Consider the following 24,463-nt stretch of genomic DNA (forward strand, 5'->3'; position numbering starts at 1 on the left):
ACCAGCCCGGGATGCAGACTGCAGTGCAGAATAATTGTCAAAGGCTTGCGTAAACACATAAATAAGATACATTTATTTTCATTATTCATGGCTGGTGCCCTTTCCTTCCACTTATTTATGCCTTAAACAACGGCTACAGTAAATATGATGATAAAAAAGTGCCTACAGTGGACAGGAAGATGATCAAGACGCCCTGATATACAGCAATTCCTGTTTCTCCTTCACAACCACTAACGAATCTTAACTGGAGCCTTGGTACGTTCCCACGTGAGTGATAAGCAATGATTTATTATGAAGTGTCAGGAAACCGGATTGCCGTACAGTGAGACATGAGCTAGTGGAAAATGTTTTCCCTGTTTCCCAACCTCATTACTCAAAGATGCAGTGTCCCTTTACCAAGCCTAATTTAACTGACTCTTTTGAGTACTCTACTCGTTGGGGGTGGAAATTGGCCAAGGAGAGGATGTCCGGTAAAGGCTGGTGCCTCAGGCCACGGCCCTGGTTCGGCTGGTGCCAAGGCTGGCCGACAAATTGCAAATGGGCCAGCCTCCAGGAGTATGATCCTGAGAATCAACCGTCTGCCCAAGCAGGAGGGATATTAATGTGCTCAGGAAATGAAGCCCAAAGAGCAACTTTGATGACTTTGGACCTTGTGTTAACCATACGTCATGCCGTCCGACTTGGAACTCAAGCCTTGGTCATTTAGGACTTACCCCACGGTACAAGGCAGCCCAAAGAAAGAGCACAGTCTTTTCCTGGATATGCAGGTGGTAGGTCGGGAAACGTGATTGATGGCCTGTTCCCCTGCCACTTAATAAATCTCACGGGAGTGTGTCTAACAGCTCCCCCCCCCCCCGCTCGCTTTTCTTTTACGTTTTATTTTAAAATACTTTTGGACTTAGTTGCAGAAACACTTCACCCAGCTTCCCGTGATGTTAACGTCTTACCCAACCATAGTACAATGATCAAAACCAGGAAATCATCACTGGCTCAAAGCTATTCACTAAACTATAGACCTTGCTTGAATTTTGCCTAAATTTCCTTTTGCTGCTCCAGGATCTCATTTAGGACCTCATGATGCATCGAGCTGTCGTGTATCCGTTTCCTCCCATCTGTGAAAACCCCTCGATCTTCCCTTGTCTTTCACGACTTCAACACTTTCGTCAAGTGCTGGTGAGATCTTTTGTAGGATGCCTCCCAGTCTGGGTTTGTCTGATGCCTTCTCACGATTAGGTTGAAGTTAAGCATTTTGGGCAAGAAAACCAGAGAAACGGTGTGCCCTTCTCCGTGCACTGCATCAGGGAGTTCATGAGTTAATGTGTCCCACTGCTGGCAATGTGCTCTTCGATCACTTGGTGGTGTGTGGCAGCTTCCTTTAAAATATGAAGTGTGAGGCCCCTGTCCTTAACTTTGTGATGTCAGCCAAAATGTCGTGAAGTGAAAACGTTCCATTCAGTAGCCAGTTATGCTAGCTGTGTGAGTTTGGACACTTAATTTAGTGTTTCTCTGAACCACGTTTTCCCCACCTGGGGAAAGAAGATAGTAACAATCACCTTTCAAGATCGCTGGAAAGATGAGCGATCCTCCGGGCAGAGTAGGTGTCCCAGCAGACCCTCAAAAGTGGGCGTCTCTGAAGACGTCTTGAGCAATCTGCACCCACTGCTGCCAGCCCTCAGAAGCGTGGTGTATGCAATCATCACCTATTTATGGAAAAGAACCTGGCACTTGGGGAGATGAAGTGACTTTATCATGTCACTGCCCTCCGTCAGCCTCTCACCCCCCCAGCCCGAACACTTCACCGTGGTCTTCCCCAGATGGACCCGGACAGCCTTTTTGATATTAGCAACCACTCCTCACCACTGGGCCATGCTGGGAGGCAGGATCACCTGGCAGTTGAATATATGGTCCCCAGAGTCAGAAACTCTTGCTTCAAAGCCGGCTGAGATCCTCTGGACAAAATGCTTAGATTCTCTCTGCCTCTGGGTCCTCCTCTCCAAAGGACCTAATGTATAGGGTTGTTGTAAGGATTGAAGAAAGAGAGAAAGAAAGAGAGAAAGAGAGAGAAAAGAAAGAAAGGGAGGGAGGGAGGAAGGAAGGAAGGAAGAGGGAGAGAGGAAGGAAAAAGAGGGAGGGAAGAAGGAAAGAAGGAGGGGAGAAAAGCTCTCAGCACAGTGCACAGCACACAGTAAGCATGCAGTAATGCTATAATTAGCTATAATTACCAATTACTCATTCAACAAATATTAATGAGCACCCACTCTGTGTCAGGCACTGTTGAAAGCTCCAGCAGTAGCCACTGAACAAGGCAAGAAATGTCCCTGGCCTCGTTAAGTTTATAGTACAATAGGTAAGACAGGCAAAAAAGGAGGAAATAGTAGTGTAATGTCACATCTCTTAAGCGTGAGTTGGTTAAATGAACTTAGCAGCTCTTCCCCTAGACAAGCCTGTGTCCTGAGACCTCGCTGCTCCCTCAGCGTGAAACACTACTTGCCCCATCGTCACATGTTAGAGTCCAACTCCCGTCTCCCAGGCCAGCCTCAGCTTTCCTCTGTCACGCTGTTCATGGCCTGATTCTTTAATCAGATGGGCTGACTTCCTTGTGGTCCTTCCCATTAAGAGCATCCCGGAGTCTGCTCGGTAACGCTATTATTTGCGCACACGTTCCTCCCTGCCCCCATATGCCTCCAGAGCAGCCTTTGCTCGCCTTTGGCAACACTGATCAATTTTGTGGTTACCTGGTCTGCGTTCTGCCATCTTCACTAGATTACAAATTTGTTCCCTGCGAGCAGAAGCCACATCTCGCTAACATATTTACTAAGACCCTCTTACTGAGATCAGGGAGGTATTCAAATGTCTGTTGAGCCTTTGGCCATGTCTCAACCCCCTCACTGAGCTGTGACTCTTAGCAGGCAGTGGCTAAGCCTCACTCATTTAATAGTGGTTGCAATGAACGGGGACTTAGCAACGTTGGACGTATTCACTCTACCAATTGTTTGGCTTGTGCTTTTGACCTGGTCTCTCTCTTGGTTTCTTTAAAATACATCCCTCTCTCCGTGGAGAGTTGTTCATGACGTTGCAGGAGTTCTGTGAAGGTGAAAAGAAAGAATACACATAAAGCATTTTGGTTGCCTTGACAATGAAAATCTTCAAAAATCACAGGATTGCTTTCTGTTGCCAGCATCCTGTCCTGGACTTGTCTTGAACCTACGCAAAACCCGTCTGCCCTTCTCCTAGTATTGTTGACTTAATAAGAAATTATTATTAATTTTACTGGAAAGGAGACTCTGGAGACCACATTTTTCTCTCTAGTACTCACGTGAGCTTCCAGGGAAAGAAAACCAGAAGTGCCAAGTTGTGGCTTTAAGAATTATCTCTTCCCTACAATGGCCTTCTTTCTCTCTCCCTTAACACCACTCTCCAGTCTCAGAATCCAAAAAAACAAAAAGCAGGGGGCAGACAATGAATCTTTCTTCCCCAGCCTAAAGTACACATCTTGGGAAAAAGATTGGAAAATCTTTCTGGAAAAAGTTGATTGAAATTCCAAACCAATACACCGTCTTGTTTGTGTCATGCATGAAAAGTTTTATACTGGTCTTCTAGATAAAAAACTGCCTCTGGTTTTTACACAGCACGCGCAGAGTATGGGGGTTCACCTGGGATGGTTCTTCTTTAGGCTAGGAATGTCATTTTCTCAATTTCTGGGTCATAACCATTTAGATCTAAAAGTTGACCAATTAAGACGCTCAAATAGGCTTTCCTATTTTTACAAGCCGTACATCCCAAACTTGTTTTGGAAATCAAATCTACTGGGTATTCCATGTGCAAGACCAAAGGAATAATTATTGTAGTGAGAATGCCTGCACCAACCTCAGGGAGTGAGGATGCTTTCGAATATCTTGCCTCTGTGCCCCAGTCACACTGGCTTTCTTTTAGTTCCTTGAATAAGTCAAATTCCTTCCTGCCTAAGGGCCAAATATTTGGGGACTCTTCTAAGAATTCTCTCTCCCCTATCCTTTATCTGCTGGCTTAGTTTTAACCAATTCTTAACATCCTGGCATGAAGGACCCTCCTCATAGAAGATTATAGTAGCCCCTCCTCTCTTCTCCAAGATACCTCCAAGCATACACGCAGGCTCAATTAGGAACCCCCCCCCCTTATTCTCCCTCATAAACCCACACGCTTTTCTGCACAATGTGTGCCTCCATTGTAATGCTTTTATCATTTGTGAGTGTCTGCCCCCAGACATTTTCCTTCCTAGGCCACAAAGGTGGGGGTTCTTTCAGTCTTGGTCATCACTCAGTACAGTAAGCGCACAGTAGAGACTCAATAATTAACTGAGTAGATTCATCATTGGGTCGAAGAAATGATTGGGTTTGCTAGTAGGAGTTTGGAAAACCCAGGTGAGGAGAGCCTAGGAATCAGGTCAGACTGAATGCTGGCTTGACTTAGGTTTGCTCCAGAGACTGTAGTCTGGAAATAAAGATCAAAATTATAGTCAAGAAGAACAGCCAAGGTCATTACCAAAACTAGTGCCTCATCATATGTAAAGAACAAAGGGAAGTCAATAGGAGGAGTAATGACGGGAGGAGGCTTCAGATGCAGTTCGTGCAGTGGGTCAAAGTAAATGGCTTAGGATTTAAACTGTGAAAGGTTTGAGAGGCCTAGAGGCCCTGCTTTATGTGACGCAGGGGCCAGACTTAGAATCCAATGGGGAGTTTGAATCCTCATATCAACCTCCATTGGCTCTGTGAACTTGAGCCAATTACTTCATCTCTCTGAGCCTCAATAACTTCACCTGAGAAATGGGGATATTTAACACCAACTTCTACAACAGGATAGTGTTTACGTAATAGAATATCGCATGTGAAGTTTCACACCAGGATTCTTCCAAATTCTTCTCCTTGTTCTTCCAAGAAGCATCTGCTCAGCAATGAGCCCTGTCTCTCCTTTGTGTTTTCTCAAGGCATGTGTTGTGTTGTACCACTGTTGGGTGTGTGTGTCTTATCTATCCTCTACAGACTAGAAGATTCTTGTTAGAAGGAAAGGAAGGAAGGAAACTAGAAGGAAACTTGTGTTACTCACCCTAATTCTGTCAGACTCCCAGTAGCACGCAGGTTGGGTGGGGGACAGAAATGCTAAATATTCACAGGCCTTGGGCATGAATAAAGACCATGGAATTATCAATCAGCTCCAAGGCTGCATGCACTCCTTCCACTGAGATCCATGGCTTGAAAGCTACCTGACGTCACAAAGAAACACTTGATACAGATCGAATGAATAGATGAATGAATAGCTGAATGAATGAATGAATGAATTTGCCTTTCGTTATGCAAAGCAAACAAGAAAAAGAAATGTAACTTTGTCTTTGAGATTTTGAATGCCTTTGCCAGCAACTAAATCTCTTCCAGGGAGGGCAGATGGCGGCCTGTACAATGAACAATTTAATCTTTAGAAAATGGAACAACTTTGCCAGCCAACTCCATTTTTCTCCACGAACACATTGTCAATAACATGTGCTCTCAAATATGTGGTGAAATTGATGACTGGGCCCTGATTTATGGAAACAACAACAAATTAAATGATTACCTTTCTCTTTCTTAGCTTGGGGTCCTTCAGACCCAGCCGTGAATTTCTTTTTCCTCCCTGGGCTCTAATAATAGAAAAGGTCTAATTAAAATGCCTTGCTGGCTGGTGGTGTGTGTGTGGAGTAGAGATAGAAAAGAGAGTGGCCGGGGTACCTTGACTTAAAACCAGGAGAGGGAAGCCACTGATGAGATAATGAAATTAACTTACGGTGACGCTGGAGCTCCCTCCTCCCATAAAAGCAAGGAATCCTTCATACAAACATTTTGGGGAGCACTTATGGAGCACCTTGTAAGAAATGTTCTTGGCTTTGGAGAGCCTTGAGGCTTGGGACTTGGATGAAAATAGACCAGGGGAGGGGAGGGGTCCTCAGAGAAAGGGGGCCCTCTAGACAGTTGTCACATTGGACATTGAAGACTATCCCTGAGTCACAGCCTGGTTCAGAAGGAGTCCCTGTCCTGGAACTCATCCTTCTAGAATGGTGAGTCTAAATTCATATTTGGGTCGAGAAGTTTTCTGAGAATCTGATGAAAGCCACAGATCCTCCCTCCAGGAAAAATGAACAAGTGTGTGTTTGCAAATGCGCACACATACACAGGAATGCCGAATCTGCTTATGGTGCCATGCCTTTTCTTTGCCATCAACTTGAACAACTTGAGTAACAATTGCTACTCAAAATTCTAGACATCACCTATCTTCCTATAATTCTCATCCCAGGTTAAGAATCACTTGATTTAAAGAGCCCTTGGCGTCCTTAGTCCACGAAATCTTAACGGTTTCAGGCTGTGGACTTCTTTTGGCCACCTGGTGAAGCCGGTGAAGCCCGTCTCAAAACCAGTGCTTTTAGAGGGGAGGGTAGAGCTCAGTGGTGGAGGGCGTGCTTAGCACACACAAGGTCCTGGGCTCAATCCCAGTAACTCCATTTAAAAAAAAAAAAAAAAAAAAGAATGTTAAAGACATAAAATAAATACCTGAGGTTTGAAAAATCATGGAAATACAATTATCAAATATTAAAGAAACAAATTTGTGATATATTAATAAGTGAATTTATTTATATACATTAACCAGCATGACCAGTGCTAAGGCCGATAACCACTGTAATTTCAAAGTTATGATGAGTGTGCGTGATTTTGCAAGACATTTGTAAGAGCTGTAATGTGACAAAACTATCTGTGATGTTTTGGTGAAAATATTGGTGATAAAACAATCAGAATACTGCTACTACTGAGAATTGATGTCTCTATCCGTAAATGAAGGAAATGCTGAATTTCAGTTAAAGGTTAGTGAAATTAATGGTGTAATTGTCTTTCCCGTGCAAGTTCATGGATGCCCTGAATTGTGTGCAGAGGTGCTGGGTGAAGGCTTCCTTCCCTGGTTTCCTTGTGGTGTGGAAGTGACCGCGTGCATGTGCAGCCTCCCCTCCCACTTTGTTCTCAAGCCTGCCTCACGTCGTCTTATTTTCTCATCTTTATTTACCGAAATATCTCCTAAGTAAAAGCACATCGATGTGAATATGGCCTATATCTGACTGGCTTGACTCTGAAGCTATAAATGAACTGTGCGCTATGGTTCAGAGGCAGCTAAGAGCAGAAGAAGGACTGTCTGTTGGAAACTTGTTTAATAGAACTTAAGCTGCAAGGAGGCAAGGACCAAACTATCTTATTCCAGGTTGTACATTCAGGCACCTAGCCCCGTGCCGGGCCCAGGAAAATCTCTCAACACACACAGAGTCAACGAAGAAGCAGACATCAGGCATCAGTTAGCAAAGAGGAAGGGAGACCTTCCCGGGGGGTTTGGTCCAAGAGGCCAGCAGGTCATGGATGTCTCTGGCTGGAGACTGAGGAAGACGAACCCACCGTGAAACGGAGAGAAGTGCCTCCCATCGGTATCCCCACAGGTATTCAAAAGGGCTATTTCCAGAGAGAATAGAGGGTGAGAATCTCCTGCGGTGAAGGACCAGATAGCAAACAGTCCAGACTCTGCAGACGACACGGTGTCTGTCACAACCACTCGGCTCCACCAGTGCAGCACGAGGGCAGCCACGAGTAAGACGTGGGCCACGTGGGTCCGTGTGCCAGTAAAGCTTCATCGATGGGCTCTGAAGTTGGAAATTCAGACAGTGTTGACGTGGCATGCAATACTATTCTTCCTCAGATATTTTTCAGTTCTTTAAAAATGTGAAAGCTATTCTTAGCTCACAGGCCAAATAAAAATAGCCGAGGGCTGGGGAACAGAAGACATGGCTCTGTTTTACTCGTGGTTGTGGGGGCTTGGTTTTTGCCAGGCTGGGCTGAGCCTCCGTCTACACTGGCCTTGTCCTGTTCCCTTTGAAGTCCCAACCCTTTCCCACCCTTGCGGATTCGCCCCTGTGGATGCTCACTTGTGGGTGTACTCCACCAGGTCCCCTGTGGCCGACCCCTTCCCACCTTTCAGGTCTTAATTCAGGTCGCCCCTGCGGAGGCCTTCCCTGGCCCCTGCTCACGTAGCCACACTCATGCTCCCACCTACAGCCACTCCCTTATCCATCACCCCGCGCCTCCTCCGCCGCAGCCTCCGCCCGCCCTGCTGGGTCTCGCACCTGCTCGCTGTCTTCCCTCCGGATACAGTGCAATCTCTGCAGACACGGGCCTGTCTGTCATGCTCCCCGCTGGGTCCCTTGTATTGAAACAGCCTCTGGTGTCTGGCACAAAGCAAATGCTTCCCCAGTGTTTGTTGAAAGAACCTGTTAAGCGTTCACTGGCAAGAGCCCAAAAATGCACAGCCAAAGTCTGGCTGCCCCACCTGGTCCAGGGGGCATCAGTCTTTGTCATCCTCATCATCATCATATAAACTTATAGTAATTTTTGGAAGCAGCTGAGTAATTTTTCAAATACAGTCTTATACGGAGCCCTGTGTACGTATGAAACAGATGAAATGAAGTTGCTTTGAAGTGTGGGGACTCTCTCAGGCACATACCCCTGGTTGCCCCGTCTGGAAATTTCCACCTCCCCTCTGCTTCTGAGAAGCTCCTTGAGAGCCCCTGTCCTGGTCTAGAACTAAGATCTGAGACAACTCTTCCCCAGTTACCCCAGGGCCTCTGCCCTTCGCGTGTGAGCTAAGGAATCATAGAGTCAACCATTTCTAAGAAACCCCTTTTGAACCATCCGGGGGAGTTCCTTTCCCAAAAAAACACTTGTAAGCCCACTCAAAATTAAATTCTAAAAGAGAGCTGTGCGGTCACACTGGCCATCGAATTGCTCTATGACTTTGTAGAAACGTGCTGGGTCTCAGTTTACTTGATTTTGAGAACGGCCACAGCAAGGCCTGCTCCCCCCACGTCAGCTCAGCGCGGGCGTGTGCGCTCGGAGGCAGGTCCACGTAAAGCGGCAGGAGGAGGGGGTCACCGGCAAGCCAAGGAGGGAGGCCTCGGGGAGAACCAACCCTGCAGCCTTGATCTTGGACTTCCAGAACTGTGCGAGAGTACATTTCCCTAGTGGAAGCCTCCCGGGCTGTGGTGCTTTGCCACAGCGGCCAGAGCGGGCGGATCCAGCCAGGGGAGGCAGGACGGGCGTGCGGAGCTGGGAACTGACCCCACCGGCCTGGCTGCAGCTGGCTCCCCCACAGTCTGGAAAGTGCATTCAAATCGAAATACCTCTTGCTGCCTCTTCACGTGGCCTAGCCTCCGTGCACACACCCCAAGTGTCTCTCTGCACGTCCTAATCTCAGTTCTCATTTTGTAAAGACACCAGTCAGACTGGATGAGGGCCCATCCCAGTGGCCTCATCTTAATTTGATCACCTCTTAAGAGATCTTAGTCCAAATCTAGTCACATCCTGAGTACCGGGGTTGGGTCATCCACATATGAATTTGGGGGGGACACAATTCAGTCCAAACTCTGGCTTCTGAGAGGTTGGCCAGTAAAGCCTTTGTCATCAGCACTGTGACACCAGTGGTGGCTTCTCCTGACCACCGCCCTGCCCTGGTCCCTGGCCTCAGAGGGAGCGGCTGGTAGCTATGGAAACCCTCCACCCTCCACACAAGCTTTTCGTTAACTTCCTTTCCACAAAAGACGAGAGGTCCACCCTACGCTGCATTTACAGCTATGCTTGGAAGGAGTGAACGTTTTCTAGTAAATTTTATACATGAGACGTTTAAAATACACACCGTTGCTTCTCAACAGCTGATTTGGGGGCGGAGGGAAGTCTTGAATTCTCTCAAGAAAGCAAGGCTGGTTCAGTGTCTTTCAGTCCAGCAGGAGCAGGACCACGGGGCAGAGATTGAAGGGTCTCCTGGTAGAGCCGCCTGGTGGGAAGGGAAGGGAAGGGAAGGGAAGGGAGGGGCGGGGGCTCAAATCCTGGCTGCATCTTCTTACAGTCATGATGACCGTCACTTCACGCTCCCATGAGTCAGTGGACCCCTGGTAAAAAGGTACTGCTGATAATACCCGCTCCAGTTTTGTTGTGGAGGCCTCTCTGTCCCCCACCGGCCTCACACAGCGCCTGGCACCAGGTGAATCCTCTATCCGATAAGAGCAATTGTTGTTACTGAAGAGCAAACAGTTAAACCCCAAGAACTTGAAGGTCTCCTGAGAATTCCTCCTTTGCACGGACATTTGGCTGCCCAGTCTTGTAACTACACCATTTGGGCTGGGACTTGTCATAAAGGTCACCAACTTTATAAACACTGGTGCTTTGCACTGTTTGTTTGTTTCATATTCGTGCGTGTCGTGGAGGGGCTTAATCTAAATAGAAATGCAGGTTTTGGAGTTGGGACGGGAAAGAGACAGGGAGGAGGAGGAGAGAGAGGGGAGGAAGCAGGGAACGTTGTAGCAGGATTGTACAAGGCATGTATTCCATCCGGGCTCTGCAAGAAGGGTTAACTGATCCAATAGCAGTGATCAATCAATCAGATGTTAGATTTTTCTCAGTCTTGGCAGCACATTAGGATCCCCCTGGGGAGCTTTTAAAATCCCCAATGCCCAGGCCTTACCCCAGACCAACTAAGGCAGAATCTGGGAGATTCTGTGCATCAGTGGGGCCAGGCATCAGTGTTGTCAGGCCCCCCAGGCAACTCCCACGCGGAAGGGGACCAGTGTGGAGAGCTGTCTCCGTGCATGGGGCGCAATCAGATAACTCTGTGCCACTCGTTAGCTGTGAACTTGGGCAAGCTGCTTAACATCTCTGGGCCTCGACTTCCTGGTCTGTCTTGAGGCTTAAACCAGATGTCATCGGTTAAACACTTGTGCTCCAGGTCAAGAACATACTGGGTTGATAAACAGCAGCTGTTTCTTGTTACTTTTCTCACCATCACCCAGTGGGTGCGAAGGCGGGGCCTCCATGTCACCATCTGCAAAATGGCGGAAGCCTGAGGTCCCCGAGGTCATTCACTGTCTATGATTCTACAAAGGCAGAGCCGTTGACAGAGTATGAAGAAAAGCACGTGTTTCTTTACTGAGCGACACCCTGGGCCTGGATCGGGGCGGGCGCTGTGGAGTCTCTCGAACAAGGCCACCCCTGCCCTCCTGGACCCTGAGGGCCAGCGGGAGAGGCAAGCATTAAGCCAGTATCCAAACAAACCAATGAATTATTCATGACAACTGGAGGGTAAGAGTGAAGAAATCCAGGGACCTGGTCTAGATTCTGGGATAAGGAAAGGCCCTTCTGAGGATGCGATCCTGAAGCCAGTGGGCGAATGTGCGGCAGGAATCATCCAGGCAGGGTCAGGGGAGGGGCCCCAGCCACCGGGACAGCAGGTGCAAAGGCTGTGAGGAGGCAAGGAGCCTGAACATCTTTTTATCTTTAGAGCATCTCGAGGGACCCGGGCTCTGCACAGTGTGCTTTGGGAAACACTGGTAAAGTCAGACGAGAGACTAGGTTTGAGCCCCAGGCAAATTCTGATTTCATTCCAACGTCACTAGGACATAGCTGAGTGGGCGGGGGGTGGGGGGGACAGTCTAACCTCCTGACCCTCTGCGTCTTCACTTGTAACGAGGAAATAATAACTCAGATTTTCCCTATCGTTTGTGAGGGTTGATAACTGTTGGTCGCAATCAAATTAGTAAAGGGTAACAGCTATTATGACGAAGCAGAGGGGCCCCCTTGGTGACAGAGAAACCTGGTTCAAATCCCAGTTCTGCCATTTCCCAGGCATGTGATCTTGGTCCCGTTTACTTAAATCTCTGTCCCTCAGTTTTCTGACCTCTGAAAAAGAGGGGCTCAGAAAAGCCACCTCTGGGGATTATGATAAGAATTAAATAAAATAATTGCAGTCAAGCTTCAGGCAAAGGATAAGCATGAAATGAGAGGATCATTAAGTGAAGGGAGACTCTTCTTCTTAGAAACAGGAGGGTTTGCCTGAATTATCTAAACATGGTTTCCAATCCACCCATCCCCTCGTCCAGTGTAGATACGTCACAGACAGTGTGGCCATGGGCTTAGACACATAATCACAGTGGTAAAAAAAAAACATATATTCTGCGGTTCATTTTCCTTACTTGGAGGGCAAGTCGTTCTTCCTAAATGCCAACAACCCGCATTTCGGCAGCTGTGAAGTCCCCTCACTGAGTCCAGGCAGTGAATCTCGCTTGGTTGTAAGTTCGTTGTAATAAATAGCATTTAGCTCCGCGCCCCATTTAGAGAAGATGGGTTCCATTGTGAATCATGTCGTTGGCGGCTGGGACTTTAAGCTGCCCGCGTTGTTTATGGTGGTGTTTGCCAGCATCTAGACCTCTTTCAAACAATTTAAGTGCCCTTTTGGAATATATGCATGTGGCTCAATAAAAATGGGTACAGGGAAATCACGTCCCTTCTCCCATCTGTGGCCGTGCCCCAGGAGCAGCCACACACGAGAACTGTCGAATGTTAAACACGTAATTGCCCAACACAAAATTATAATGAACGTGGAAACCACCAGAGACATTTCCCCTTCCCATTGTCAGGATGTTCTCCTGGTCTTTGCCACCCTTTTAATTTATCTCTTGAAAGGACGACAACAGCTGGGCAGTTTTTCAGTCCTTATCATTTTTCATTATACAGCTTTACTGAGCAATGTGCCTTTAGAAGATTCTCGTTAGCTCCACTGACAGCAATAAATACTGGCTGGAGAACAGGCTTCGAAGTCAGCGAGACCCAAGTCCAAACGCTGCTCGACTACTTACTAACTCACTGACCTTGACGGAGTTTCTTAACAAGTCCAAGCCTCTGTCGCCTCGTCAGTAAACAGGGACAATGAGATCTAGTGTCGGGGATTATTGTAAAAGGTAATGAGCTCTTAATAAAGTGGTGGGCACTGTGACGGCTTTCTACTCTTTTCTTCTTAATATCCACATCAAATGTTTTGAAATGCTATTTTATCCTTTTTTTTTATAAAGGGGGAAAACTTTTCTTAGCTGCACATCGGAACTGACAGCTGATTTCTTTTCAACGTTTGTTTAATGCATGCACTGCAGATCCTCTCTTCTGCTTAGTTTTTTAAAATTTCCAGGAGGAAAGAACAATCCACTTTCCAAGACCCGATGATTATTTATTTTTAACACATAAGCAGAATTTTATGTATGTGGTTTTTAATTTATTCTACATATTATTCAACAGCATTTTGAAGGTACTATTTTGTATGCAATGCAATAAGATCATAAGAGAAAAATCATTTTTTAAGTCTACATTTTAGTTGAGCACTTACTGTGTGCCAGGAACCATTTGTGGAAGATACTATTATTATCCTGATTTTGCAAATTTGGAAACTTAGGTAGAAAAAGGGCAAGTCACTTCCCCCAATGTCACCCAAGTAATACATAGCACTATTAACAAAAATGCCAAAGGACAATGCAGAGAGAATATGAAGAGAAGTTAATGGGCACAGACTGTAGCCTTCAGAGGTTACACAGTTGCTAAACTTGGGCCACCAAACTGACTCTGAGTTTCCTAGTAGCAAAAGCAAAAATGGAAATGTGACCCATCCCAAGATTGCCCTTCTCCATAGGAAAATGTATACCAGGATTTAAGAATAAGCAACGCCTTTCCAGGCACTTAATGTCTGGTAGAAATTTCTTGCATAATTTTTGTGGCAGAGTGCAATAAAGACAATAGGAGGTTCTCATCGTAAACCAAACATGTAAAATCAAAATCATTCCTTTCTGTAAAAAAAAAAAATCAACTATTCCTTTCTGCAAGAATATGTTTTGCTTAACACTGGGCTCTATCTCTTTTTAATAATTATTCAATCCAAGCTTTGTCAAAGCATCATACTGTGAAGAGACTCATGTTAAAAAGTGAGTTGTGGGGAGGGAGAGGAGGCTGCCTCTCTCTGCCTTATCATTTTTATTTAGATTGAAGTACCTTTGGTTATAATTAGGGATAACTGTACAGCAGTTAAGACTCCATAATCCCATCACAGGTTGTCAAGAGATTTTTCAGAGGGCAAACTCTCCTGCCATTTCTTTCATTTCTGTTTCTTAACTACTTGGGTAGCCTCAAGTTGGAGCGTGTGCTTGAAGAAGATTTTCTGCTGCCATTGAAATCTACTAAGCTGACACACAAGTAGGGACACAAATGACGCCTCGTGACAGCGTGTGTGTCCCTCTCGGGGGGCTCTGCGTCTCCTTGCCTGACATTTTTATTGTTGTGGCTCTTCTCCAAGACGTCACCCTGCTCCCGCCAGCTTCAGTCCACAGCCATGAAGATGGTTAAGCCATTTCTAGGGCTGCCCATAAAGTAGACCAAAAGGGAACTTACTTTTAACAATTATTTCCAATTTGCCCAATTATTTCCGTTAGCCGCCGGAGGTTGGTGATACAAGGTGGAGATCAGCTCAGAAGATGTTTGCTCTGGCCCTGTTCAAAAAAAAACAAAAAAAAGGAAACACAAAACACCCGTAGAGAACGCTCCTCCTGCTTTAGGGCTGCAGGCAGTTGACTGTCTGGTTTGTGTCATGAAGTGTAGACATGCATTTGAGACACGGTTGATTTATCACAAGTTGTGCTTTAAAAGAGGAAGTTCGAAAGTTGAGATTTTCCAGCTTGTCGATTATGACCCGCATGCTGTCCGTATTTAGATGTCCCAAGGAAAAGACTACCAGGATCAAAAACTGTACAGCCTCCCGTTCTTTAAGGGTCTAATCAAGCTTCCCTTTGATAAAAATAAAAAAAGGGTGCAGTCTCATTGGCACAGATCCAACATCAGGAACAGTTAGTTTCAGGGTTAAAGGTCAAGGCTCTGAAATCCAGAAGGTATATATTCCAACTGAATATTGCAGTCTTCAGTTCCACTTGTCACATCACCTTGGATAAGTCACGTCCGTTACGTAAACTTCAGTTTTGTCCTCTGTAATACTGGATGCCTGTTGGGTTGTTGAGATGGTTAACGGAAATAACACAAGAGTGGTGGGTCCAACGTGACCCGTCACTACCCCGACGTTACTGATAGATCACTTTTCTCTTTCTTTATGGACTCACCTCTTTGAAGGTTGATATAAGGAAGAAGAAGTCCTTTTCGACTTTCAGAAACTCAAACACTTCTTTCTTTCGAGTTTATTTTGTGACTTCCCTTTCTTGGAGCAACGAGTCTCGGTTTCTGTTTTATGATAAAAAAAAAAAAACCACGTGGAAGAAAGGGATTAAGAAAAGGCAAAACTAGATCAGAGAATAGTTTAAAATATTATCCAGCTACTCACATGGAGCTGTGGCTGGTGTGTAAAAAGTTCAATACATCTAAGCAATTATTTTATCCATTCAAAGAATTGAAACTGGTCCACCAAGGTTTAAGAGTTTCTGCACACAGAGATTTCTCTTAGGAGAAGTGAGGGGAGGCACTAATGATGAACTTCATCAAGGTAGGTAAGCCCAATTTGGATTTTCAAATTATAAAATCAATTTGAAAAAAAAAAAATCTTAACTGCAGGTTTCTCCCAGGATGACAGGGTTAAAATCGCTTGTCTCCATTTCCACTTGGCTTCCTTGTCACAGTCTTCTTTTAGTAATACAATTTATACATTTTTAGCATTTATATTTTACTCTTTTTGGTTTAAACAAACAATTGCTAGAAGCCCTGATTTAGGAGTCAGGTGTCCTGACCCCATCACTTAATTACCATAGGAGCAAATTATTTAAACTCCCTCAGCCTCAAACTCTATCTTATAGGGCTACTAATATTTAGCCAACATATTACAGAAGATTTTATCTATATATGCTTTGAAAAATGTAAACTGCTTCAAAATGGCAAAATAAATTATTCCTTGAAGTTGAAAGCACCATATAGATGGCAAAGCTTTTTTTTTTTTTTTTTTTTGGCAAAGCTTCTTCTTGTCCATTTCTGTTCCCTTGGACTTTCCTTAATTTTTCTAGTCTGTCCTCTCTTTTCTTTACACGCTCTCTTTCGTAGACTTAGAGACGTAGGACTCCAGGTCAATCTTTTTCTTTTCTTTTGTATTGTTTTAGTAGTTAGGTTTTTGTTGTCGTTGTCAATTTTGGGCGGGGGTTAGGTTTATCTATTTACTTATTTCAGTGGAGGTACTGGGGATTGAATTCAGGACCTTGTGCCTACTAAGCATGCGCTCTACCACTGAGCTACGCCCTCTTTCCCGAGTAATAAGCATTTTAAAATTCCTGTTTGAAGAGATAGCCTTCAAATCATTGTCTTTAGAATTTCATTCACTCAGATATTTATCAAGTACCTGCCACATGCCAGACATGGGCTTAGATGCGTGGGATATTGGTGTGATTGTCGTGCACCCAGCCCCCACCTCCTTGGGGTTTGTTTATAAGCCAGAGTAGGAGACAGACATTAAACTAAAACCTCCATATATGATTGTATTCATAAGCCACACGTCCTATAAGGACAACATAAAAGGAGCAACATTATAACAAAAGAACTTAAGTTCAAAGGGTGAGGGTCAATTTCTCTGAGGAAATGACATTAAACTAAGACTTCAAGGATGAGAAGGTGCTGGGCAAACTAGGAGGAAGAGCATTCTAGACAGAGGGAACAGCACCTGCAAAGACCTGGAGGGAGGTTTCAGACGCTGTCAGAAGGCCAGCATTCTTGGGACTTGTCAGTAAAGGGTACAGACCCAGGTGAGGGCAGAGAAACGGCAAGGCCAGATCAGGCAGAAAGTTGTAGATAAACGAGGCTTTTGCTAAGTGCAGTAGAGGTCACGGAAGGCTTCTAAGCTGGGAGGAAGTGGGGAATGACCGTGTCAATCTAATCTAAATTTTCATCCAGGAAACGGGTGCCCAGGCTGGAACAAAGATGCAGGAGGTGAAGGTGGGAGTAGACTTTGGTGAGGGATGCCATGGCTGGGTGTCAAGGATGCCCCCATTTTCTGGCAGGAGCAATTGAGCAGTTTGAGGTTTCATTTCTTGTGACTGGAAACGTTGGAGAAGAAACAGGTTAGAGGCGGGGGAATTCAAACGCCTGGCTTTTGATAAAATGACCTTTGAGGTCCTTGTGAGATACTCAGGTTGAGATGTCGAGGAGCCGGGTGAGTGTATGGATCTGAACTCACAGTCGTCAGCAGACGGGTGATGTTCAACTTCATGGAAAAGGAGGCTGCTGCCTAGAAAGGGCTTCTGAAGAGCAGGGTGTTCTCCCCTTCAAAGATCCCATGTGGATATTTCCGGACGAACATTTTATACTTTGCCCTTTACTTCCTGAAATAAAATTTGTAGATCAAATGACCAACCTACACACATAATTTCAAAAAGAAACCATCTAGTGCTGTGACTGTAAAATAAGAAGAAGAAAGTATTTGGGCACAAAAATTCACTAGAACTGGATTTCTCAAACTCCAACCTGGATGCAGATCACCTGGGCATCCTGTTAAAAGGCAGATTCTGAATTAGCAGCTCTGGGGTGGACCCGGCTTTCTGTAGCTCCAACAAGCTCCCAGGTGATGCCAGTGCTGCTCAGAGTATGCCACCCACGCTCAGAGTAACGAGATCCTTGAAGACAGGATGACGTTGTCTGATATGTGCCCCCATATGCAGAGTCTCCGTGAGAGTGTCATGATCAATGCAGGTCAATATGGGTGGGCTGAATGAACATCTCAAATATCATGAGCAGCGATGCCAAAGGTGACCTGATTTTCTAAAATGGCAAGTAACTTCTGTTAGCATTCCAAATAAAATAAAGTACAGTCTCTCTTTGTTTGCAAAATAGCTTTATTTCTGGAAAATGCAGTGTGTATGAAATTGTGCATAAAAGACTTTGTATTTACGTGTAAAATGTACTTAAGTTTCAGGCTCAAATAATTCTAAAACATGTTTTCCACTAGGTCAGAGGTTCTAAACCAAAGATAGTTTTGCCCTCACCCCCACCCCCTACAAAGGGACATTTGGCGATGCCTCAAGATATTTCGGGTTGTCACAACCCAAGGGTAAGGGGAGATGCCACTGAAATCTAAGGGATAGAAGCCAGGGATGCTGCTAAAAAATCCTACAATGCACAGGAGAGTCTCCCACAACAAGAAGTTATCTAGCCCAGAGTACCAGGATTGCCAAGGATGAGAAATCCCAACCTACGCGAGATTTTCAAAAATGGTGCCACACATTCCCACCGTTACATCACATCACTGCCCGTGAGACTGTCCTGCCCGTTGCGAGATGCCTAACGTTCCTGGCCCTGAACCGTAGAATGCTAGTGGCCCATCACGGTAGCAATCCCAAAACACCCCCTGGGGACCTAACGCAGCTCTGAGAAGAACGGTGAAGAGCAGAGAAAAAAGAAGGCAAGCGGGACGGAGCCAGGTCACAGAGATGAGGAAGAGCCAACCCAAATGCTTTGCTAGGGGGATGAAAAATTCCATCACGGCCAAAAGCAAGTACAGTATCTACAGCTCTATGCATCTGTTGGTGGCTCTGTAATTAATACAAAAATAATTGCATCTTTTCGCCTGGCTCTCCCTCACAAACTCTACTTAATGAACACTGCCACTGATTTTTTCAATATGTAATTAAGATTTTTATATATTTCTGTTTTATTTTCATAGTAGTAACTCAACATATTAGGGGAAAAACCTCAGACAGCAGCAAAGCTTGGTGCCAGCCACCACTTGAAAGTCAAACAAGAGTATTTGCTTTCTTTTTTTTTTTTTTTAATCCATCCAATTTGTTTTGAACAGTAAAAAAAATAATAATAAATAATAATATCAATTGTCCTTCCCCTTCCCTTTATTTTCTGGTTTTAGTTTTCTGCCATGTCTCATCTTTAGACCTAGAGGGGAAAAAAGGTGTTTCTTCTTTTAAGATAAGAAATAATGCAAAAGGGTATATTGTCCCCAAATGGCCCAAGACACAAGGCTTCCTCTTTACCATTCTCTGACCTTCTAGAAGAATCCACCACTTCCATCAATCATGGTGGGATATGCGCTCTCTCAGATAGAAACAGCATCATAGCCAAGTTTTAATAGAAGACACTCGTATCTGGAATTTAACTGAGTAACTGTACAGATGCTCTTGGGAAAATGCCTCTAAGTTATGAATAATGCTAGTGTTCCACCCTTTAAGACATTAGCAGGCGATCACAGGCCATGTAAGAAGAAATGTTTAAGAGACCAGAAGAACCTGAACTTGAATATCCTTTCTCCCACTTACCAGCCAGGTGGCTGTGGGGTCTTTAAATCCCCGTTTCCTAGGCTGGAAAGTATGGACACTTACTTACCTCCTGCATCGCAGCATTGTGAACTTGACGTGAGGCGAGGCATGCATTTAGCATGAGTAGCCCAGCATTAACATGTAGAAAATGTCAAGTTATCCCGACAGCAAGATCCTTTCACGCTGAGGCCCCCAAAAGCCAAGTAACCTGAGCAAAGAATTACAGAAAATCAGTGATGAGGTCAGGACTGAGATCTTAGAAACTAAACAACTTCATTTGTTTCTGCATGGGATTCTGTCATGAAGGTGTTTTCCAGAAAATGACATTCAAGTATATTTGTGTTTCGTAGGGAAGAGAAGGGTTATCAAACAAATTTAGGAAGCACTGAGTTAAAGAAAGATGTATTGTGTTGGGTTTTAATTGCAGGACTTCTCAGAGCCTTTAATATGCTAATATGTATTGTGAATTTCCAAGAAGGGAACTATAATAAAATTATTTTTTTCTTTCTCCTTGTTCCCCTTCCCAGAACAAATTTTAATCTAAGAGAAACCCAGCTAGAGAAGTTTGGGTATTGATCAAATCTGGAGCAGGTTCAAGGAAGTGGTAAACGAAACAAGGTTCCCTAAAACTGGTATCACATTAAGATTGTGGTCAGGGAGGGGAAAATGAGACCACAAACAGACCCACCCCCAACCACACCCCTCACCCCCGACTTCACCTCCATCCTGTCTCACCGTGTAAGGCACTGTCACTCAGTAGGGAAGACAGGCTTTGTCATTCTCTTCACTTTCCCTCTTCCCTTCTCTCTCTCCCGCTACCTTCTCCTTAGGCCATTGCAATTTCTAGCCTCCACTTTCTTTTTCTTTGACCCATCTGTCTTCCTCCAACCACATGAGCATCCTCCTTCAAGTTTCTAGACCTGCCAAGGGTTCCAACAAGGTCAGAGCATAGACTGCTGGGAGCTTTTGTATCTGAAATGCAAACCCGATGATGAAGGGAAATGGCTCCTCCCAGGGACCGTGGTGCCTGCAGTGAGTGTGGAAGCTTCTGAACACGGAAGCTTCCGAACGCAGAAGCCTAAATGAAAAGCCACCCACTGCTTTTTATTAGCTGCAGAACTTTGGACAAGTCACTAACATCTCTGAGACTTTTTCTCTCTCTTTTTTCCAAAATGAAATGATGTGCAGGGTGAGTGGCAATGTATATAAAACACTCGGAATCCAGTAGGTCGAGGATAACTGGTTGCTAGGACTGCAGTCACACCATTTCTTACCAAGGAAGCCTTTATAATGTTTGTTACGATCATTTTGCACATAATTTCCCTACACACATCAAAGATCATACAATTTTCAACTTGTGTTTGTTCTTCTACTAAAAACTCGGCGAGTTTCCTTTTCCAAAAGGCTAATTAAATAGGTCCAAGGTGGTTTTTCTCATTGAAATGAGCACTACTACTAAATAATGTGTAAACAAGGAATGCCACCCAGTTTGGGTTGAAGGTAATTATATGCGTTCCTAAGGTAATCCAAACAGCACGTATCTGATAAAAAAAAAAATTCACCCCATTGAGTGCTTTGAAGTAGCACTTCCCCATCACAAGAATGTTGCTATCTTTTTTTAAAATTTTTTATTTGGGGGGGAAGGTAATTAGGTTTATTTATTTAATTAGTTCTTTTAATGGAGGTACTGAGGATTGAACCCAGGACATCCTGCATGCTAAGCATGAGCTCTAACCTCTGAGCTATACCCTCCCCCACAAAATGTTGCTATGTTTTGATTTGCAAATGTAAGCCTACAAAAATATCCCAACATACTGAAAGGCTTTAAACATGAAGATGTTCATCACAGTGTTATGTGTTATTGAATAAAATTGGAAACATATTCAATGTTAACGTCACAAGAATGGTTTAGTAAACTCTGATAATGTAGGTGATGGAATCATCCCCCTGTTTACTATGACGTTTCCAAGTGAAAGAATACAGAGGAAAACATTACACAATGGGCACGTATAACTTTGTAAGCCTAACAAAAATGCATAGGGAAAGAAAATACTAGAAGGTAACACCACAGAATGTAAATAGGAGCTCTCTCTGGACAGTGGGAACATGGGTAAATTTTTTTATTTTTTAATATTCTCCACAGTAGAAAAATCATACTTTTTTTTTTACTTGTAATTGTGGTAAAACACACATAACATAAAATTTATCATCTTAACCATTTTTAAGTGTACAGTTCAGTGGCACTAAGTATACACACCTTGTTGTGCAACTGTCACCACTACCCATCTCCAGAATTATTTCATCTTGCAGAACAGAAGCTCTATATCCATTAAACAACAATTCCCCATCACCACCACCCTTAGCCTCTGGCAACCCTGATTCTGCTTTATGTCTCTAAGAGTTTGACTACTCTAAAAACCTCATATAAGTGAAGTGTTTATCATTTTATGACTGACTTATTTTCACTTAACATAATATCCTCAAGGTTCATCCATATTGTAGAAGGTGTCAGAATTTCCTTCCTTTTTTAAGGCTGAATAATATTCCATTGTATGGATGTATCACATTTTGTTTATCCACTCATCCCTTGGTGGACATTCGAGTTGCTTCCATTTCTTGGTTATTGTAAGAAATACTGCCATGAATATGGATGTTTGAATATCTCTTCCACACATACATTTTACTTCAAAGGGTTTTTTTTCTCCTAAATTGGCTCCCACTTTCTATACCCCATCAGCTGATTATATCATACAAATTCTAGACTTCATGAAGACCCACATTAATACCAATGACAGAGTATAGGTGAGAAATTTGACTACCTGGGAGAAATAACCACCTGAACTATTCCTCTGAAAATAATGTATCTTTTTCTGTTGTTCTGATTCCCATTACAGGACAAATGCCTTAGTTTCAACTTTCCAGCCTGGATGCCCTCACCCTGAGCCCATCCTCGGTGCACCGCCCTGCTCCTGGTGTTGAAACACTCCCGACACCCTGCTCTAAGAGGACTGCCAAAAAAAAAAAAAAAAAAAAAAAAAAAATCACCCCAGCCATTCCTCTTCATCCTCCCTAACAATTTGGTGATGAAGTATTGACTTCCACTTCTCTGCTTATGGACGATATTAGATTTTCATTGATAAACTGCGACAGGGCTGCCTCATCTCCACAGCCCCATTCTCATTGTCACGAGAAAACAAAGTGCCACTGAAGAAAAATAACAACCGAGAACACTGATGGACTTATTTTGTCAGTTTGCACCGCTTGACAGGAAAGGGCGGGGGAGTGTAAGTCTTCATAGTTTAATGTCCAAGTGGGCTGCACTAGATGTGGGGCTTGGAAGCTTACTTTCCATGGTAATGTCCATTTCCTATTTATAACCCCCCTGGGAACGCTTGTCTGAAGGAAATGTTTCTGTTCAGTGCAACAATTACGGTTGCACCTGGATTGCCCAGTCCTGCCCCTGCACTTGGGAGCCATTCGTCACAGCAAAGTGGAAGAATGATTAAGTTAAACCAGAGCTTGAGCCAAGAAAACCTCTGAACAATGTTCATCTTCTGTGCAAGCTGTTCGAAGTGTTAGGCTTAACCATGTTGCTGCCAATGACATTTTCCCAGGCAGCGGTGGGCATCTTTATTACCACCATTGTTACTTTATTGGTTAAAAAGTATATATATATATAGTTTTAAGCATGCACCACTGTCATATGAGACCTGCAAACTGGGAGAACTGGGGACACTGGTGAGCTGGAGAATCAGAGAAAGCAAGGAGATGAGATCACTGAAGGGTGGAAAGTGCAGCAGCAGCCTTTCCTGGTAATTTCTTTCTGCAGGACCTGTTGTTTACGGGCTTTGAAACACAGCTTAGCTGTAGAGGCAACAGAAAGCGTGAAACAGGGTGTCCGTTTTAAATGTGTTCCTGCAACTTTTTTCATTAAAACTTCGAGGGCCCAATTTTAATTTGTGGAATATTCCCGTTAATAATGAGATCTAATTAAGACATCCATTAAAAGCCCGTTAAAGTTAATTTAACGTAAAAATTCCAATAGAACTGTATTAGATTTTCTCCATTAAATTAACGTTATGGATTTTTAACGGATGTCTTAATTATACGTTATTATTAACGGGAATGCTGTATTACACAGATTAAAATCAGGTCCTAAGTCAACTTGGAAAAGCTAAGAGCATGCTTTAATATTAAAAACTCTTGCATACCTAGTGCACAGTTTGGAAATGCTGAGGGTAGATCTGTTTACTCTAGTTAAGCATTTTCTATACAACTGAAAGCAACCTATAATAGATAAATCCATCACTGCATTTAAACAATGGATTTCCTCATTCTCAAAGAACAAATAAGTCTGGATTGTGTTGTAAACTGCTACTCAGCTATAGGTGAAATACTTAAACGATTCTAGGCACAACATTAGGAACTAGGTGATTCTGAAACGAAAGGATTCTTTTTTGTCGTTGCTTTAATTACCAAGGTTATCACACTCGAAAATCTTAACACCAACAGAATGAAGCCAAATATTTCCAAATATATCCTCCACACCATTTCTCACGGAGCCTGCCTCTTGGAATGGTTTTGGAAATTTTGACATGATCCCTAAATTCAACATTGGGATTAAAAAAAGAAAAAAAAAAAACCTTCTTATTTACCTCCTAGAGAAAGTGTTGCCCTTATGCCACATATAATAGCAAATTGCTTTTTTTATGGCGTGCATAACCTAGATGGGAAAAAATATGGCGCTTCGGGGAAGGAGGGAAAAAGTAAATGAAGTTCCAGGAATGTCATTCTGAAGTAATGAGGCATGGACAGAAAATACACCCCTCACATCATCGGATTGAGATGGCAGTCGAAATAGCTTCATTGAAGTGTCAGCACTCATCCATCAATCAATCACCCACAAGGAAAAATAGCAACAGTACAACGGGGCGGCTTTTATGGGATTTACTCATGGGCATAGGGAATAGCGGCTCAAATGTAGTTCTGACATGAAAAGCAAGGTGCTGATATTATTTTTTATGATGGGAGGATCATAAAGTGAATTGAGAACAGCGAGGTCTGTCTTTGCTTAACCTATTCAACCAGAAATGAATGGCGCTCAACTGGAAAGGAACAGTCTTTGGATGGGTTAAGATTGAAGGGTAGACTCTACTGAGCACTGTCCTTCGACAACGCAATTCTATTAAAGGAAAAATCAATGCATTAGCACTGGGGTTCTGGACGCTGTTAAAAATCGCCTGCTCCGATCCAGGGTTATTAGGTAGTGTTACCTAATTCAGATTCTGTCGAAACCACCCAAAAGCAGATTCTTGAGCT

The 24,463-nt window shown here is 43.9% G+C and overlaps 1 protein-coding gene across 3 annotated transcripts in view; it reads left to right on the top strand.

Annotated features, from left to right (window-relative positions):
- Nucleotides 1-23,919, top strand: part of TSHZ2 (teashirt zinc finger homeobox 2) — a 410,894-nt gene extending 386,975 nt beyond the window's left edge. For 2 of the 3 annotated variants that reach the window (XM_074347458.1, XM_045519292.2), the window contains exon 3: nucleotides 22,039-23,919. Coding sequence is in view for 2 of the 3 variants with exons in the window: in XM_045519292.2 (XP_045375248.2) it covers nucleotides 22,039-22,040 (2 nt within the window). In the remaining variant the exon portion in view is untranslated. Of the gene's footprint in view, nucleotides 1-12,596; nucleotides 12,650-22,038 lie in introns of those variants that run through there. The other variant, XM_074347460.1, reaches the window with a different exon arrangement.
- Nucleotides 23,920-24,463: the final 544 nt, after the last annotated feature.

Source organism: Camelus bactrianus, chromosome 19, assembly GCF_048773025.1.
Source record: "Camelus bactrianus isolate YW-2024 breed Bactrian camel chromosome 19, ASM4877302v1, whole genome shotgun sequence".
In the NCBI taxonomy this organism is placed as follows: Eukaryota; Metazoa; Chordata; class Mammalia; order Artiodactyla; family Camelidae; genus Camelus; species Camelus bactrianus.